General features: G+C 39.3%; 1 protein-coding gene across 1 annotated transcript; it reads left to right on the top strand.

Moving 5' to 3' along the window:
- Positions 1-7,380: 7,380 nt before the first annotated feature.
- On the top strand, positions 7,381-9,310 carry LOC137379276 (forkhead box C1-A-like). The gene has a single exon (XM_068050005.1). It carries the CDS (start codon positions 7,407-7,409, stop codon positions 8,814-8,816), a length of 1,410 nt encoding a protein of 469 aa, XP_067906106.1. The 5' UTR covers positions 7,381-7,406; the 3' UTR covers positions 8,817-9,310.
- The last annotated feature ends 8,965 nt before the right edge of the window (positions 9,311-18,275 follow it).

The following is an 18,275-nucleotide window of genomic DNA, read 5'->3' as shown; positions in this document are numbered from 1 at the left end:
CGCGCGCGCATGCGTCTCCCCCACTGTTTCAATCGTACTTTCCCCCTCCCAGATTTCGAATTGAATCTCATTTTGCAAACTGTGGTCTCATTCAAATCATGTGGGGACTTGGGAATATGGAAATGAATGATGTTTTCGTTTCTTCTCAGGTCCTTGTGTAAGGTGATCAAAAGAGATATCTCAGGCTCAGATGCATTTAAGCCATAAAGCATCTTAAAATGTGAGTAGACTTGAAAGGAGGTGAATAAAAGGGCAAGGACGGTGAACGCAAGCCCTCAGCAGACATTAAGTATCTTAGTATTTGTAAATATCCCTGCCTACACTCGACAAAATGCAGCCCGGAAAGAGCCACCTCTTGAATTGCATTGCCCACACACTCAATCCCACTAGATGGTGCCATTTAGCAGTTCAGGAGCTGACGAAGCCGCTGCAACAAAAGGCAACATTCATTCATGTTAAAAATAATTACAAAATCTGTGCTGCTTTTTGTGTAATAAGGTTGATGTGTACTCCTTCCTCTGACAATATGTGAGATCGCACAGCTATTGTTAACACGTATCGTCCCACTGGGGGTCTTGTATCACAATTCTGAAAGTTCGTGACCCTGATGCTTAAAGCGCAAAGGACGAGCTAATTAAAGCATGGCTCTGTCAAACTCCTGTATATTTTTAACATCTAGATTGTTTGCGAATTTTAAAAAGGCCACGATAGCTAACAGAACCTAATTTATTTTAAACAAAATGTCATATAAGGAATTCCAATAGGCTGATGATGCTCGGATGCCAATACCTGACGGGGGCTTCCGAAAGCGTGATTTTAAAAGAAATCAGGATAAAGACATCAGTAATAAACATGACACCTTGTACTGTAAATTGCCTCCATTTGTGCAGTGTTCTTTTCGGAAAGATCTTGGGGTATCGGTCGTTTCCTCCTTCCCCAGATACACTCATAAGTGATCAGAAATAAAGCGCGGGTTAGCAGATATGATTTTAAGAACTGTTTCTATTTTGTAATTCAGAGGTTATTTTCACGCATGAAGTGGAGACGTGCGCATATTCAAACTGCATATCCAGAATTCCTGGTGAAATTCAGCAATTGATGGGACAGACAGGTCGGCTTATTGACTGGTTGGTGTTGTTTTGAAACTCGCCTTGGTTTTTGATCCTACACACCGGGAAATACTTGGACGTGCATTTAAGACATGAAATAAGGAAATTCCTGAATCCCAAAAAAAGAGTTTTCGTTGGGATTCTCGGAGTTTAAACTGCTGACATCGATACCTTGGCTTCTTATAAGACATCGTTTTTATTTAGGGAACGGATTGTAAATACTTCGATGTTTAAAATATATCGGTGTGCAAATATATACATAGACATATGTGAAGGGTGGAACAACTATTTATATATCTGAAAAGTAGTCTTACGTTTAATTAAAATGGTAAATATGTAACTTGAAGTAATTGGTTGTTACAATGAATAAGATTCATATAATGTCTAATTTGCTTATGTTAGCATCAGTATTGCCATTCAGCCTGTGAATGGCTTTACTTTGTATATCCCTCTAATTTCAGTTTTTTTTTATGTTTGTCCTGCTTGAAATCTGCCAGAAGACACTCAACGAAAATCATCGCGGCTCCTGCAGTAAATCTAAAACCTCTTGGCCTACATCAGTTAGTCCTTTTCGCCACTTCCAGTCTGCTCCCAGGTTGTTGCAGTGTGAATTTGAAAAACACTTTATTAAACAAACGTGGCATTGTCTCTCCAACCACCAGAAACGCGGGGATTTCCGTCAAACACCAAAGTTTCGGGTCCATTCGACGTATAAATGTGACAAGAATTTCAGGGCTGGGATTTTATGACGTTCAGAACCGATCGGATCCCAGACAGTAACTCATTTGTATCCGTTTATTACATTTTAAAAAGTCTCTAAATTCTCTAAAGCAACGTTTTTTTTGGTTAACTATTCATTTCGCAATTAATTTGAATATATTTAACCTTTTGGGAAATATGTTGAGAAGTAAATTCTCAGGCTGCTGAGACAGCAGAGTTTTATACAGCAACATGAGAGAGAGGGAGAGTGCATAAACACTAAATTGTGGCACTGAATTGAATTTTTTCCCGTGTTTTTGTATGGTTGTTTGCGCAACATTCTAAACCAAGCAGCTGTATATCGTGCCTCAGACGCAACCGTCTCTAAATTGATACTTCAATAGGTAGCGTAACTCCATGTGAAACTTATTGCAATCCTCCTTTTCGAATTATATGAGCAATTTAAAAATACTGAATTTTCAACCGCCAAACGATATTGTTTGCATAATGCGGATTTCACCCATTTAATATGTGGTCATATTATTAATATTCATTGTGCAAATCGCTTTGAAAAGTTTCTAAGGTAAGAACACAACAGTAAGCATTATAATTGTGATTGTACTTTAATTGTTGATGATAATGATTCACTGCAGATCCTGTAAATGACATGTCTGTCAGATCACTCCTGCAATCGGAATAAACCTGGAGAAATATAAATGTTAGCTCTTAATCCCAACAGTTGGACGAAAAATATTGGATGGAATGTATTCGGAATTTAAAATTGAAATGCAATGAAACAAAATTAAGTTGTTAATTTCAATCTGGTCATTGCACAAATGTAAGTTTCATTGAGTAAATTAATCTTTTAAAAAGTGCTTTACCTCGTTGCATCAAACACTCACAGTTTTGTAGTTTTCAAAGGTCGTATTGAATCTATTTTGTCTTAGATCGTTGTCTAAAACAGTGTTTCGGGATTTGTGTACAGCTGTTTAATAACACTTTAATCATAATTATGCTCATGATACAAGATAATTAAAACTTCTAATCATTTAAAGGTGAGTTTGTGTTGCGGTTCAACGCTGCTGCTTGTTGAACTGGCGATTTTGAAAGATGGTTTATAGGGCATAGAAACCGTCAAGTCCTGCAGAGGGCGCCTGGGGTACACGCTGCACTTCAGTCTGGGCATTCACACACTCGCGTCCAGGTGTCCTTCGTGTCTTCACATATAGTGCAAATCCACTTCATGCAAGGTATTGATTTCTGTATGCTATGTCAATCCAATCCTGTGAATGGTTTTGCTTCTGTGAATTAGTAAATTGCAGTCTCTTGCTCAATCATTCTCCATATATATAGTAATACATCTGAAATGACGAGTGCACCAGCTACTGGAATAGATGTGTAGGCGTCTTTCATGAACACTAATATAAAAGATTATTAAATGTTACTCTTTGTTCCTCAATCGCAACAAAATATCAGGGCTACTGGCATCTTATAGAACTTCACAGTCGCTCTCACAGAAAGTAGGGGATTTTTGTTGCAGTTTAAGACTTTCTTTGTTCCTTCTATTTTTGCTTCCAAAATGACTTGCGTATGTACTGCACATATACATTACAGTTAAATACTGTATCTGTGTGCACAACGCACTTCTAATTAACTTGATATTTTACAGGTCAGCTTTTTCTTTCCTTGGGCTTAGACTGGGGTTTATTTTTACAGTATTGGATCAACTCTGATTTGCATGCCGAGCGTACATCGAAATCGCACAACCAACCAGGATAGACTGAGATTTTATCAGGCTCTGAGTTATGGGAACAAAGAGACTTAACTTAGTGTGAGTAAATAAATCCGACCTTCCACCACCTTATATTTCACACAGCGAACGTTCTTCAGTATACAATTATCGAAGTATAAAGCATCGTGAAAGATTACATTCCAAGGTGTGCGCGTGTGTTCTTATGCAAACTACGGCAAATGTAATGTCCTTTCATTATATAATAGATATATAAAATGATGCAAAACGCAATAAGTCTTATACAGTATGTCCAAATAGTGCGCACAATTATAAATGTAAGTGCAGCATTTGATTTAGTAATATTGGCTTTATTTTGCCCAGGCAGATGTCTATACCGACATGTTTTTGTTATTTAAATGGTATAATTTGTTATATATCTCGTTGTTAAAAAGAAAAAAAATGTGTCTTGTGCAGTGACCAATATTGGCGTCGGTCTGGGTCCCCAGTCTGTGACCCTCCGAATAAATAATCATTAAAAATATTGAAGAGTGAGGAATTTTCCCATCCAGCGGCGGCTGCTTACAGCAGCAACAAATCGCTGCCAGCTGCCCTGAGTCAAACAGTAGGAGAGTTTCAATATTTTGGTGTATTTGTATAGAACCTTTACAGTAAATGTTCTGACCTAGAATTACGTGTTACAGAGGAGAGACCTTGGCAGAGATACAGGAAGGATGGCTGCACCTTCAGCCATTTCATCGGCTCAGTTACCAATTTCCATTAGCATTCGCCACTCTTGGTTACAATTCTAATCTTCCGTGTTTAATGTACAGAAAGATACCTCAGGTTTTACATTTTGCAAATAAATTTAAACAGTTAGAATTAAACTTTTTTGGGGACTATTTACGTCTTATGAACAAACTTTTGGATTGGTTAAATAGAAATTCCATGAGATGAAACTAGTTGCTCCATTAAGCTTGAATTGTCACTGAGTGTCGAACTCATGTCATGTTTAGACGTCCCCGGTAGACCGTATCAAATACAAATAAAGCGTCACGGTTACCAAAACACAGCAGGAATTTGAAATCCTTACTTTCACTTGTGATTTACAATACCACACTACTCAATGCTGCCCAGTCACACGCGGGTCTGTATTTGCAGCAGTTATATTAGTACAGCTTGTCCTTGTAATATTTTCTCACATTAAACATTATATATAACCCAAACACTCGTTTAAAAATGCATCCAATGATACCATATTAAAATACAATGTTTGCTAGCAGTAATGAATTGGAAGTGATACAGAATAATCTGGAATCCGTACATTATCCATATCACGGTCATTAGACAGAACAAGTGAGCATTTTAAACCTCGGCTGTATTCACGTCTTTTAAACGCCACATTTTTGACATGTGACATAAATAGCAAATTACCCAAATTAAAGTATTTTTTTTTAAAATGAAGGGGACGGGGGCTCCGTTCAAAATGTGATTTTTTTAAACAGTAGGGAGAGTGCGGTAGAGACAGGATTATGAAGCAAAGCTCTTGCTGAGCAAATAGCCTGAGGTGGAACAAAGTTCATCTGGGGGTCTTCATGTGTGGAGAATGGCCCAAAGAACATGTCAGGTCCACCTGCAGTGTCCCGAAAGGAATACAATGAATCGTATTGTACCCACGCAGCAGATTCACTTCGAAAGCAAAACCGCACTCAACGAAAGCGGAATTAAAACCATTCCAGGCAAAACTATTGCAAAATATATCCATATGCATCCGTCAGAACTCAGTGTGCTCACTAGACCAATGCTATAGATATATACAGCACATTTGCTTATTTGGCTATATTTGAATTAACCATATTTGCACTTGTAAAGTGATCGGATGTCTCAAGTTCTTTAAAACTAGAAAAGAATGGTATTCTCATGCTGTCATGTTTCCAGTATTAATCATAAACAGAGACATAGATAGCTGATGCGATGATTTGTAAATACATTCTGGGGATGAGCTGGAGTTTGCAACGGATTAATTACAAAGCTAACATTGCTATTGATAACTAATCGGGCATCTCAACACTCAACAACCAATCGATTCCAACAGTGGGGCATCTCAGCACTCAGTCATCAGACCCTCAGATCCCAGCTACAGAACATAAATTCAATTTGAGAAAATCCACGTCTCGAATATAAAAATGAAAACTGCATCCATAATTCAACAGGACCATCGATCCTCTTCAAAACTATCCTCCTCTTGGATTTTGCATAATTCTGCAAGGAACATTTTTCAATGTTATAATAATTCATTATAGAATATTTGATATAATGCATTCTCGCAGACGCCAAATATTAATTAGAAGTATGTTTTACAGATAACGCGCCAGTTTTCACGTTAATAAATTCATGCGCTCAAATCCCGTGAAGAAACGAACTTACGGTTGATAAATAGGAAATATTGCTTTCGAATACCAGAATTATCTAAAATTAAAATCTTAATTAAATTAAAGATTTAAAAAAAAAATCAGCATCCGTTGGTTGATACCTAACGAAATTGCACATGATGGGACCATCTGCAAACACATTCCAGTTAAGTGTCCAGCGATGGACACCAAAGACTCTGGGAATCACACTTTCCCCTCACAGCCTGTCACAATCCCGTTTGGCTCAACGAGGGAGAGAATAAATCCGTTTTACACATCTGCAAATGGAGTCACACCTCAGGAGTTTAGAAATGGATGAATTAAGGTAGCCACCGACCTCATTTGATACTATATCCAGCTGTTTGAAAGGGATCTTAATTTATCTATTTAAAAAAATGTAATAGGCTGAATTGTTTCCATTCATAATGTGAAACGGTGCAGACTTTACACTAATTTTGACGAGTATTTGTCCCATTTTGTATTCACACTTCTGCTATGGTGTGAAGAAGCCTTGGAGAATCAGTAGTGCAGACATACTTCACATTTCAGCGAGCAGACAAGTTCCACACATCCAACTAGAAGCTCCCAGATTGCGAGACGCACAAACCACTGAAAATGTTCTTTCAAACGCCGGCTTTACCTTTTCAAAATTGAAGCTAAAGTGATTATAAATGGGGACAGCATAGATGGATTTTCAGAATATTCGAACAACAGATTTTTTCTATTCATAGCCTTTCTTTTTTTAAATGAAATCTTCTAAAGGTTGACTTGTGTGCTGTGTCTGGCGCATTTATTTTGTCAACATTGCAGATCCCTATTTTGTTGTCGGCATTGAAAACGATTATTTCAATAAAGTTCAAAGGTATTTTGGATGTATTTGTCATTTGGTTAGCAACACTCGCTGTCTAATCTTTAAAAGCCCAACTTAAACAGAGCGTTAAAAAAACAGGAAAGTTAAAAAAAAAATCTGGAGGGAAGGGGTGAAAATGTCCAGAAAGGGGGCACTGCTTTCTAAGTGCCCTGCCTTTGGGATTTGAAAGGGGGCTGGTGTTGCAAGTGGGATGGGGCAATGAGACGCCACCTAGGTTCTGCGAAATGTGTGTGTGTGGCCAGCAGCAGCAACTAGTGTTCCATTGAGAGCGGCAGAGGCTTCAATTGGACACTGTTGCTTCGGGGAGGGGCTGCGACTGGTGGGGGGGGGGGGGGGGGGAACTGCGTAAAAGTCTTGTCGAGTGACGGATGCTCAAAGTTCAGAAGCATTTTACAATTCAGTCTGCCACCCCGCGGAAAGAAGAAGAAAATAAAAGTTTGGAGCGAAGAGTTAAACTTCTGTGCAGCTTGGAAAAAGTTTGGATTTCTCTCTGTCTCTCTTGCATCGTGTTTGTGTGTCGTTATATTACTGCGGGGGGGTGGGGGGGAACTGAAGTGAGATTTGCAAGAACAAGGCGGAAGGCAGCGATGCAAGCTCGCTACTCAGTCTCAAGTCCCAACTCCCTGGGAGTCGTGCCTTACATCAGCGACCAGAATTACTACCGAGCCGGCCCGGGTTACACGGGGATGCCGGCCCCAATGAGCATGTACTCGCATCCGGCCCACGAACAGTACGCGACCGGCATGGCCAGGTCCTATGGACACTACGCTCCCCAGCCTCAGGCCAAGGACATGGTGAAGCCTCCGTACAGCTACATCGCCCTGATTACCATGGCTATCCAGAACGCCCCCGACAAGAAGATCACCCTGAACGGGATCTATCAGTTTATTATGGAGCGATTCCCCTTCTACCGGGAGAACAAGCAAGGCTGGCAGAACAGCATCCGCCACAACCTGTCCCTTAATGAGTGTTTTGTCAAAGTGCCCCGGGATGACAAAAAGCCCGGCAAAGGCAGCTACTGGACCCTGGACCCTGACTCCTATAATATGTTCGAGAACGGCAGCTTCCTGAGGAGGAGGAGGCGCTTTAAGAAGAAGGACGCCGTCCGGGAGAAAGAGGAGAAGGAGCGGCAGGGCAAAGACCCACAGTCCAGGCAGCAGGCTCAGGAGTCGGAGAAAACCGCCAGCTCCCAGCCCATGAGGATCCAGGAGATCAAGACCGAGAATGGAGCCCCTTCCCCTCCTCTGGCGGCTTCTCCCACTCTGAGCATGGTGCCGAAGATCGAGAGCCCGGACAGCAGCAGCATGTCCAGCAGTCCTCACAGCATCCCCTCGGGCAGGTCCATGAGCCTGGAAAACCAGGAGCACCATCACCAGGCCTTCAGCGTGGAGAATATGGTCACCTCACTAAGAGGATCGCCCCACAACGCCAGCGAACTCAATGCAAGCCTGATCGCTTCCTCCAGGACAGGTATAACCCCTTCTTTATCCCTGAGTTACACCTCCAGCCAGCCATCCATCTACAGTTCTTCCTGCAGTCACAATCTGACCTCCGGCAGCGCTGGCGGTGGCACTGCTGGGACTTACCATTGCAACATGAGCCTGTACTCCGGGGACAGATCCGCTCACATGCCGGCCACCGCCAACGCCGTAGACGAGACTTTACCAGAATATTCCATCCCCAGCACCACCGCCACTTCCTCCCTCAGCCACGGTTTGAGCAACGGTCAGGAAGGACATGGGCCAGGACGCCTGGCCTCTTGGTACCTCAACCAGGCCGGCGATCTGAGTCATCTGGCATGCAGCGCGTATCCTGGACAGCAGCAGAACTTTCACACGGTCCGAGAAATGTTTGAATCGCAGAGAATCGGCCTAAGTAACTCGGCCGTCAGTTCCACACATGTCAATGGGAATAACAGCTGCCAAATGTCCTTCCCACCCGCCCAGACACTTTACCGCACCTCAGGTTCGTTTGTCTATGACTGCGGCAAGTACTGACAAAAAAACGTTTGCAAACTATGATTTCTCTTTAATACACAAGCAACAGCAGCCCATGTTTATATATCTATTTCATATATGTATATAAACAGAAAGCAAATCCAATTTGAAATTTGGTTAAAAGGACAGTGTTACTCCAAATGAAACGTAAGTTGCTTTTATTTTGCAAAAAAAGTTGTTTAAAATATTACAAAGTTTGTGTCAAATCTATTAAAATTCATAGCAAGCTTACTGGACTTGTTATAAAAATGTACATGTCTTATAGTAATTTATTTGAAGTTGTAGTAGGATTTTTTTTTTATATGGACCAAACTCCCCGAAAGTGTTCTGGTGCTGACTCCAAAGGCTCCCTCGATTTTTTTTTATTATTTTCTTCTTGATGTTACATCTTCCATTATAAAAAGGGAAACTGTATAACGCGATTTTCTTTCCTCATTTTGTGAAAGTATTCTGAAGGCATTGCATTGTTTGTTTATAAATAAATTACAATTCGATTCGAGTGCTAAACACGTCTATTGTAAACTAGAGTCTTCAGTGTGTCAACTTCTGTTTTACAACTTCTGGCTCAATACGTTGCCGGAGAGGGTGTATGTCTGAAGATTGCTGGCGTCCAAGTTACAAGTATAAATGAATAGAATTTGAATTCAGTTCATGTGGCGTCCCAAACGTTCCAATCTCAAAATGTGTCGCGCTTTATTTTTCGTTCTCTCAGTTCTATAAATCAAAAGCCGCGCTGCGGCAAAGAGAAAGGTGCCAAATGTTTGCGCCCAGCTTCAGTCACAGTTGACATTTGGGATAAAACTGCTCATTATCAGCTCTGCTATCTCAAGACAACAATTAGACAGTAATTGTAATTGTTTTCTTACTTGATTGCTCTAATTTAGCAGCAATCAGGCAGTGATTTAAGGGCACAATGCTCACCTGTGGATTGTTTTATAAACGCTGGCACCATCGTACAATTTAGTGTCTCAATAAATCCACCGCTTCTTTAAAGGTGAGATTGCAAATGCTCAAAGCAGATTCCCCAGCCACCTTGCTCTGAAGATAAAGGAGGTGTCTGTCAATAGTTTCTTTACATTTTAGTTGTAATTTTACGACCAATCTGATCTGGCGTGTTCGTGAAAGGAATGCAACTACTGCGGAAAGACATGAATTGGTACAATCTCTCTCTATTTCTAAACTCGCTGCTTGCATTCTACTTTTTATATCGGATTTTTTTTAAAGAAACGTTTGAAAATTTCAATTAGCGTACTTATGTGAAGTTTACCACATGCTTTAAAAGTTGGCCGAATTGAGGTGAACTCAGATTTTCGAAATTTTATGGAGTCTAGGCGAAATCTTTTCAATTCTCTCCTTGTTGAAAGCCCGGTAGCTGTTTTTTTCAGGCACACTATTTTTTTTAAGAAATTCAAATCAATTAGCTAGCTTTTGCTGGCCTACACGGGTCTCCTCCGTTCTGTTATGCTGCCTTCTGGCCTACGTTTAGTTGAAGATCAGGAGAAGTTATATTGCACTTCTGAAACTCAGTCAGTTTTAACAGAATTTCTAGATTTCTATCGCAAGGAATGCCAGAGCTTGGTGTGTACTTGAATTGATTGATAAAAGTTTTTTTTTAAATCCTTGAAGTACAGCCAGGTAGGGCCTAGCCAAAGGCGCCCCTCTCTAACCCCTAGTAACGCGCTTTAAGATTAGGCGGAAACCAATCTGGAACTAATAAAACTTAAACTCCTGTTCTGCAAAGACAGTGTGTAAAATTTTGAAGCAGCAGCAAAAAATAAAAGCAATGTCAATTATTAAACGGAACGAGACACTGCCGTTTGGTATTAAAATATCTGTCAGTTTAAGTTGGAACATGGAAGCCCTTATTACAGCTTTAAATCATATTACTGTATTATATTTGGGAATATTTATTTAACTCCGTGCAGCAAATAAGAGGAGACCATGACAGTGACCAACAGGCCTCCCAAACAATACACAAGAGCATTGGCAGCAGTAAGATTTATTGAGCACATATTATACCTTATTAGGGCTGGCTGAGTGTTGACTCGACATTCGAAGAAACCCTTGGAGACAATTTCTTCGCCCCACAAAACCTGCGCCATTAAACAAGTGTATTATACAATCTTCACTGTTATTAAAGAGTACCACTGCAACATTTAAAAAAAAACACTCGTGATACATGAAGCATGGATCTACTTTACAGTTAATTAGAACTTCTTAATTAAGAGTTAACAAAAAATCGACTGCCTTTTTTTTTAACATGGCAATTAATTTGCTTGAACTAACGTGATTGAGGTCACTGGGATAGGGCTGTGTAATGAGTCCACTTTGGGCTAATCGAGTTATATAAGACACGGGGCACTCTGTGATTAACTGTTTACACACCATTCCTACAGTTTGTTTTGAACACACACGTGTGTTTAAGAACTGAGGAATAGGTGTAGAGTTTAAACAAATTTAATTCCTGACATTTCGGAGATAGGAGAGGCGGCCCCACGCTACAACAAGCGAGTCGCGCCCTCTCCGCTTTTAATTATCCCATGATATTTTTCGTTTAAGTTTTGGTACGTTGTAAAAATTGAGTGTCCGAGCGACATAATTAAAAAAGAGAGCAGAGGTATGCTCGATTCTGGATATAGAGAGAAATGTACGTGTAGCCTGTTTCCCACAATGAAGAATCCCAAGGGATTAGCCATAACTGATAGCACTGGCTGGTACACAGAAAAGCAATCCTGGCTGTATTTATAAGCAAAATAAAATTATTTATATTTTAATATAGCCCACAATTTAATCCGTGCATTTCCAATTCGTCATCTGCCTGTGCTCAGCTTTCTGTTGTAAATATCACTCAGTTTAATTCAATGAGTTATGGTAATAACATTTGAGCATATCCAAGTGCAATAGACAGACTTATAGATTAAAAGCTGATTTTACAAAAACTCACCTAACGCACACTATTTAGAACGTAATTCACTATTGTTTTCAAGACATGAGTCGGCGAAGTCAGGGGGAGATAACATCTGAGTAAAATCACAAGGAATCTCAAGATCTAATTTTTGTGTACTATTGCGTAGGGTGAATGAAGAATGTGGTTATTCAGCTTCTAATCAGAAACAAGAACCAGTGTTTGGAATGACAGTTATTGAATGTACCAATTATTTTTCTACGTCAGAAGTCAATGATAATACAGTCGATGACAATATCGAGCAATCGAATGGAACGGATGTGTGCAGATACTGACTGTAAATATAGTCAATGATAGTGTCATTGTTGAATTGCTTTTCTCTAGAGGCAATGTATTAACGTACGGGTGACGCTCCCAATTTTTGCGTCAGGATATTAATTTATAGGAAGATAATGCCAAATGACAGTTCAAAAATTAAGATTATTACTAATAACTAGTGAACTGTTGAATAGTTGGGGAATGTAAAAATCAAGCACGTTAGTTATTGGAACAATGACATATCTTAGACTCCTCTGAGGATGGTTTGATTGGGTAGGACGGTCGGATATATGTAAAACGAAGACGCGTTGTGAAGTGTACAGAATTGTGGCGACGTAAATTGTATTATTAATCCTTTCTTTTATAACATGACAGAACTGCACTTTCTGAATGTTGTGTAGCAGGAAATTGTATTTAATTTGCTCAGTTTTAGAGACTTAACAATTCGTATGATAGTTGTAATAATTACCTGTTCAAACAATATGACAAATGATATGGGATTAAGATTAGTAAGTGCATAAAAATAGACAGAAGTATATCAGAATACAATAGTTTACAATATGAACAGAGTATAGAAAAATGGTTATAGTGGAAATGTAATTCTAATACAATGTGGGAACTCGCTACCTATTTTTTCATGTTTGCAAATTGTTCCCTAATATCAAAGTTGTTCTTTTCATTGTAACACATTTTATACTCAGTCTGGTTATAATGCAATCTGCATATAGTAAGCAATATCCCAACTTGTTCCATATAATAAGATCTCGTTATGTATGTGTGTGTGTGTGTGTATTTATACAAATTTGTGTGTGTCCATCTGCCTGCTAGTTAACCACACACATACATAATACGTATGTAAATAATGGGGTTCTATAAAGATAATTATGCAGGTAGTTAAATCGAGAGGTCGTGGATGTCAATACCTGCTGTGATACATGATAAATTATTTCACAAAGTGAGACTGACAAGGTAACTCTTCAGCAGCAGAGAGTCCAGTATGGTGAGTGGAAGGAGTATGGACCATTCTTGCTCATAAATGACTTCATTTCATATAGTGGGTTTAAAATATAGAATTACAGAACCATTTATGGTTTTAATGATATAAATATGGAAATAGAAAACAAACTCCCTACAGGGTTACACATATGGTATGATACTTAAAATGAAACACCTATCCTCGTTTTAATAATTATGGTTTGTCTTGTCTGCATACAATTGGCTCTGCGTCTGTCCAAACATTAAGCGAATGGATTAAGTGTCGGGGAATTTTACGGTTAAACTGCATCGCAGAATCTGTTTTTGTTTTGGCTATATCGTCTTCTTTAATCTTCAAACACCAGATGAGAAATCCTCTCTCGAGTTACCAGGATTAAAGAACTTCTAGTCTCTCAATCCACGCGGATTTTTATTTATAAACACCACATTTTGAGTATTTAGGCTGCACTAAAACCTGTTTAGAAAGTATTCAAAAGAACGAAGACAGTGGGAGTTCTTTAATAAAAGAGGCACAGCTGTGTGTCTGACATTTCAATAATTCTTCTATATTCACACTACCTGGACTTTATTCGATGCTTGATCCAGACATCCCATTTAATCAACGCCTGTACACTCTATGACCTAACAGAATTCGATCGCACTTACTTAACGAAGCATGTGTAACATCAAATATGAAAAAAATCATTAAGAAGAAGATAGATAAATAAATGGTACATAATAAGGCAATTATAACAAGTACAAATGTTGACGCATATAATGCGTACACTTACGTCAATTTTTTACGTTTGACAGTATTCATACTGCATTTTTAAAAAAATGTTTATGGGACACTTTGACATATGCTGCGAAGACAAATGCACGGATACGGAAATATTTAATGTAAACATGTTTAACTAAAATTTCAGTCTAAAGATAGAAACATTCCTGCCTAATGCAGATGCAGGTTTAATATATGTTTGTTCGTGCCGATTCATTCCATACATTATCACACTGGATCTGCATACGTACATACTTGCATAGATATATTGATACATACTTGCGTGTTCACGCTTAAAATTTCGGTTTCCAACTTTAATTATAAAACCATTAATTCTCCCCAGTCCAATAAACAAACGTCGCGTTAGTAAGAAGATTGATTGCACACATGCAACTAAATCTGACTAGTTCAGGAAGAAATAAAATTCAATCAGTGTGCGGAATCATTTTTCATTGGACGGAAAAGCACAGAGCGAAATGCAGCCAGAGGTCAGTGCATGGGATGTCAGTTTAGCAATTCCAAAAATGAGATTAACAAGGAGCTTTGGCTAGGCTTTTTATCTCTGAATCTTTATATATATTTACAGTAAATAGTTTCTGATTCTTGGTTTCATAGTTTTTAAATGTTGTCGAGTTGTAATCCTTTGACTAGCGGGTTATTTAAAATGTGATTATAGGTGGAACCGAAAATTAGAATGTCGAAAAGAAATTCCTTGCAAGTTTATTTTGCACAAACTTCTACCTCAATTAATTGAAATCTTGAGTCTCTGATAGCAGTTTGCCAAAAGGGTCAGATATTTTAATTAATTAGTTAAAATTTAAAAATATTTTTTCTGCAGAGAATCGAATTTCCAGGCGTCTTATCTTGGTTCTGGTGTCAGTTTCTTTGGTGAATGACGGGACTGGAACTGGCTATTGGCAGCTCTCAGAGCTCAGCGCCGTGTAACTGAATGACTTTTAGGTAGTTTACGGTGCTTGATCAGAACAGGCGATCCCGGTGTATTTTTGTTCTATAGTCCGTGATATGTTCCACATTGTCTTGTTTGCATGCGTCTGATTTCAGACTAGTTTGGGTGAAAGGGTCAAGGTTTTTCTTTACTTTCGATTTTAGCTGATCCAAAGCACTCGTTGGCTCCTCTGTTTTTACTTTCACTCCCGTTGTAAGCCAAGCGTCAGAATAAACTCACACTGGAAAGCTTCAGGTCAGAGCTGATTATAGGGTTGGGTGGCCGACAATTTTTTTCCCTAAATAAACACAGCTTGATTCAACATGGGTGGGCAAACGGACCAATTTTCACAAACACTTTCGGAGGAGGGGAAGGGACAGCGGGGAAACAAAACAACGCGGGACTGAAGGGTACCTGCGCTCCACAAACAGAACCAGCAGCCCCGACACTTTAGACCCGTCCACATGACGACAAAATAGGAAACTCGACTCGAAAAACCGCCAGTGCAGAGACGAGCAAAGTGCAACACAAGAGTTCGGGACATCTGAACAAGCAGGAAAGTTCAGGGCAAGTCCCAGCGCCCCCCAGAGACTCCGCACCGAAATCAGGACAATGTGCCTCATTTAAACAGCAACTGCTTTTCTCAGCGTGTGTGGGGAAAGGAGAGAAATTAAAATCTTTAATTCGACAGAGTTAATACTGTGAACTAGTAACGCTTATAAAGTTCATGTCATTTAACTTCGGTTTTAAATAGCCACAAAATCAGCTGTAAACGCCACTTTGTGGGGTCATTACGAGACCAAGATACAGGTTATGAAAAGTATGGGAAAAAGAAGGTTTTTTTCAAATTTGTGGGCTCACTGTGGTACATTTAATGTAGAACAAGCCAGTAAGGAGATGGAAAATACAAATGTTAAAGGCCGACTTACTCCCCTTCCCTTGGCCTCCACTTGTAGCCTGGGCTCAGATTGTATTTCAACTCCAGCTCAAAAGCTTTACCTTCACCCTAATATCATGAGGCGTTTGAATCTGCCCTTATCTCTTTTCATTTATTTAAAGTGCTCAAGGGTATCGTTTTCAAATTGGCCCCACACCATCCAGAATAAGAGTTGACAACCAGATTGTTGTGTATTTTCTGAAATAAATTACCGTACAGGGAGAAGTTACATCAGAATCGTTATTAGGCACTCGATATACGATTTTTTTCTCTAATGTTGATTTGATAAAGTAGACGTGCAAAGGGATGCGGCCTCTTTAATAATTTATCTCCCACCTACCCCTCCAAACCTTGCAATGGAGGATTTCAGTATTTGCACAGATTAACCAGCACTGCGAAGTCTGGGCGCAATACTGCAGTTGGGTTTTTCTTTATATTGTTACTCGGGGGGAAATGCTTAAGAACTTAAAATGGTGAGAATTCACAGTTCAGCAGAGATAAGAATCAAAAAGGTGTCGGCGACCTCCTCTCCCACTCTGCCTTTCTGATCACATCAGCAAACCGACGCCAAATAGGATTCCTGAAGCTTTTAAACAATTTTCTTGACTTAAACGAAGATCTTGGTGGTTGTTTAATGTAAAATAAATCATTGTTATTTATGCGGAGTTTCCCTGAGGTTAAAGCAGTGGAGAAGTGAGACGATAGCTTCACTCCCGTCCAGTTTACAATTGTGAGACTTCACACAATTCTCCCTGTCTTTGGACTGGCGCAGGCTTTGTCGCTGCACTCACTTTTCCACCAAGTCAAGAATACAAGTGAAACATTTTAGTTCTCTAGTTCAGCAGTTCGCTGTAGAAGTCTAGCCCATCCGGTTGACCTGCCAGGGCTGCGTTAAAAGGATGCCTACGACAGTTTTAGTTAGTGCTACTCAAATCATACACGTAGTTGGAACACTGACGATGAAATATTGCAATTACAATTAGATCGAAGGATAATAAGGGATCTTTGCAGATAAACAGCCAAATATAATGATTTGACATTTTGCTATTTACAATTGTGCCATTTGATGAGATAAAGTGTTAAAGTGAAGGTGAAGGTATAAAGCATATCGCGCTACAATTGTACAAGCTACAGCCTAACTGCAGCGTAAAATCAGTGGCATAATCGGAGTTGAAAAATTGCAGCCACTACTGGGTACTGTCTGTTTAACCCTGGGAGAATTGCAGTAGCAGTCCTGCACTATATCAACAAATGCAATACTCGAATTTTCCCTTTCCTTGGCAATGTAATGCGAATGGAGACCCAATCTATCCGAAATTCCCTAATATCAAACACTGTTCACTGAATATGATTGCGAATTTCTTTTTTTTTACATAAAACGCTTTGTTAGAAAGTGGAGGAATCAGTCCGTGCTCCAAGATTCATCAGCCGAACCGGACTTCGAAGCTCTCGGTGTTTCCAGGTGTCTCCCTCTCAAAGTATTTTGTATTATGGAAACTCTTAATATAATTTGTATAGTAAATGCGTTTATTCTTTTACATGACTCAGTGTGGTGAAAATCTATGTTGTATGTTCTCGCCAAATTTTTAAAAAACTAAGCCTAGATAAATGCCCTGGTTTATTTTTTGCCGCATGCAGTGGGGCCAATAGTGTTGATGGTGCAAAAACGGCGTGACTCTTCAGATGCAATGGTTGCACTCGCTTCCTTTCAATACAAGGCTGGGGTTTGGAAGCTCTGCCAATGCCAGCAGGCATATTACAAAGCAGCCGCTTGCCGCGTACAGGATAAGAGACCTTCAACTTCAAGTTGGAGCGCTGCAGCACCTGGGCAGATTGAACACATTAAAGAGACGCTGGATCTTTTGAAATTGCAGGCCTACTGGTACTTAATAACTAGATAGTGTAATCTTAATATTATATAACCCACCAGGAACATTTGTTGTATTTAAAATAACATTTCTTCAAAAGAAAGTTTTTTTTAAAAAATGCAACGTCTCCGTTTTCATAGACGAACTGAAGACTGATTAATTTTCCTGTTATTTCTCCAAGAACAGAGCCCGGACTTTTCTTTGAAGACCTTTACTGCAATCGCCGACAGGATGGTTGATTTTACAAAGCTGTACTAAAATTAGCTGCAGAACATGTTTGGAGTTAAATTGTTAATCAAGCTATATAATACATGTCAGAAAATCACTAGTATCCCAATGCGTTTATTAAATTATGTTTAAACCGAAATTACAATATTATTGTAAATGTAATGAGAAATGCAATAGGGTTATATTTGAGACTCAGATTAAGCGTTTCAGTGCGGTAAAATGACAGCTGGTCTGTACAGTAAAGAACAAACATAAATAATTCTTTGTAACAACCATACAGAAGACTAGACACACATTTTGCATTTGATTGCTTAGTTTATAATGAAGTTTAGTTTGCAATTAAGCTCCAATTTTCTGCGGAAACATTGCATAATATACATTAATAAGTGTAACAATGTCCTTTTGAGCACTACTTTGTGATTTAAGTACATTGTAAACATGCATTCTGTTGCCAAAACTTAATCTGTACATGATTCTCAGTTCTGCATAATAGATATTTATTTT

The sequence above is a fragment of the Heterodontus francisci genome, chromosome 2 (assembly GCF_036365525.1).
Source record: "Heterodontus francisci isolate sHetFra1 chromosome 2, sHetFra1.hap1, whole genome shotgun sequence".
In the NCBI taxonomy this organism is placed as follows: Eukaryota; Metazoa; Chordata; class Chondrichthyes; order Heterodontiformes; family Heterodontidae; genus Heterodontus; species Heterodontus francisci.
This window is presented reverse-complemented; position numbering and strand designations above follow the sequence as displayed.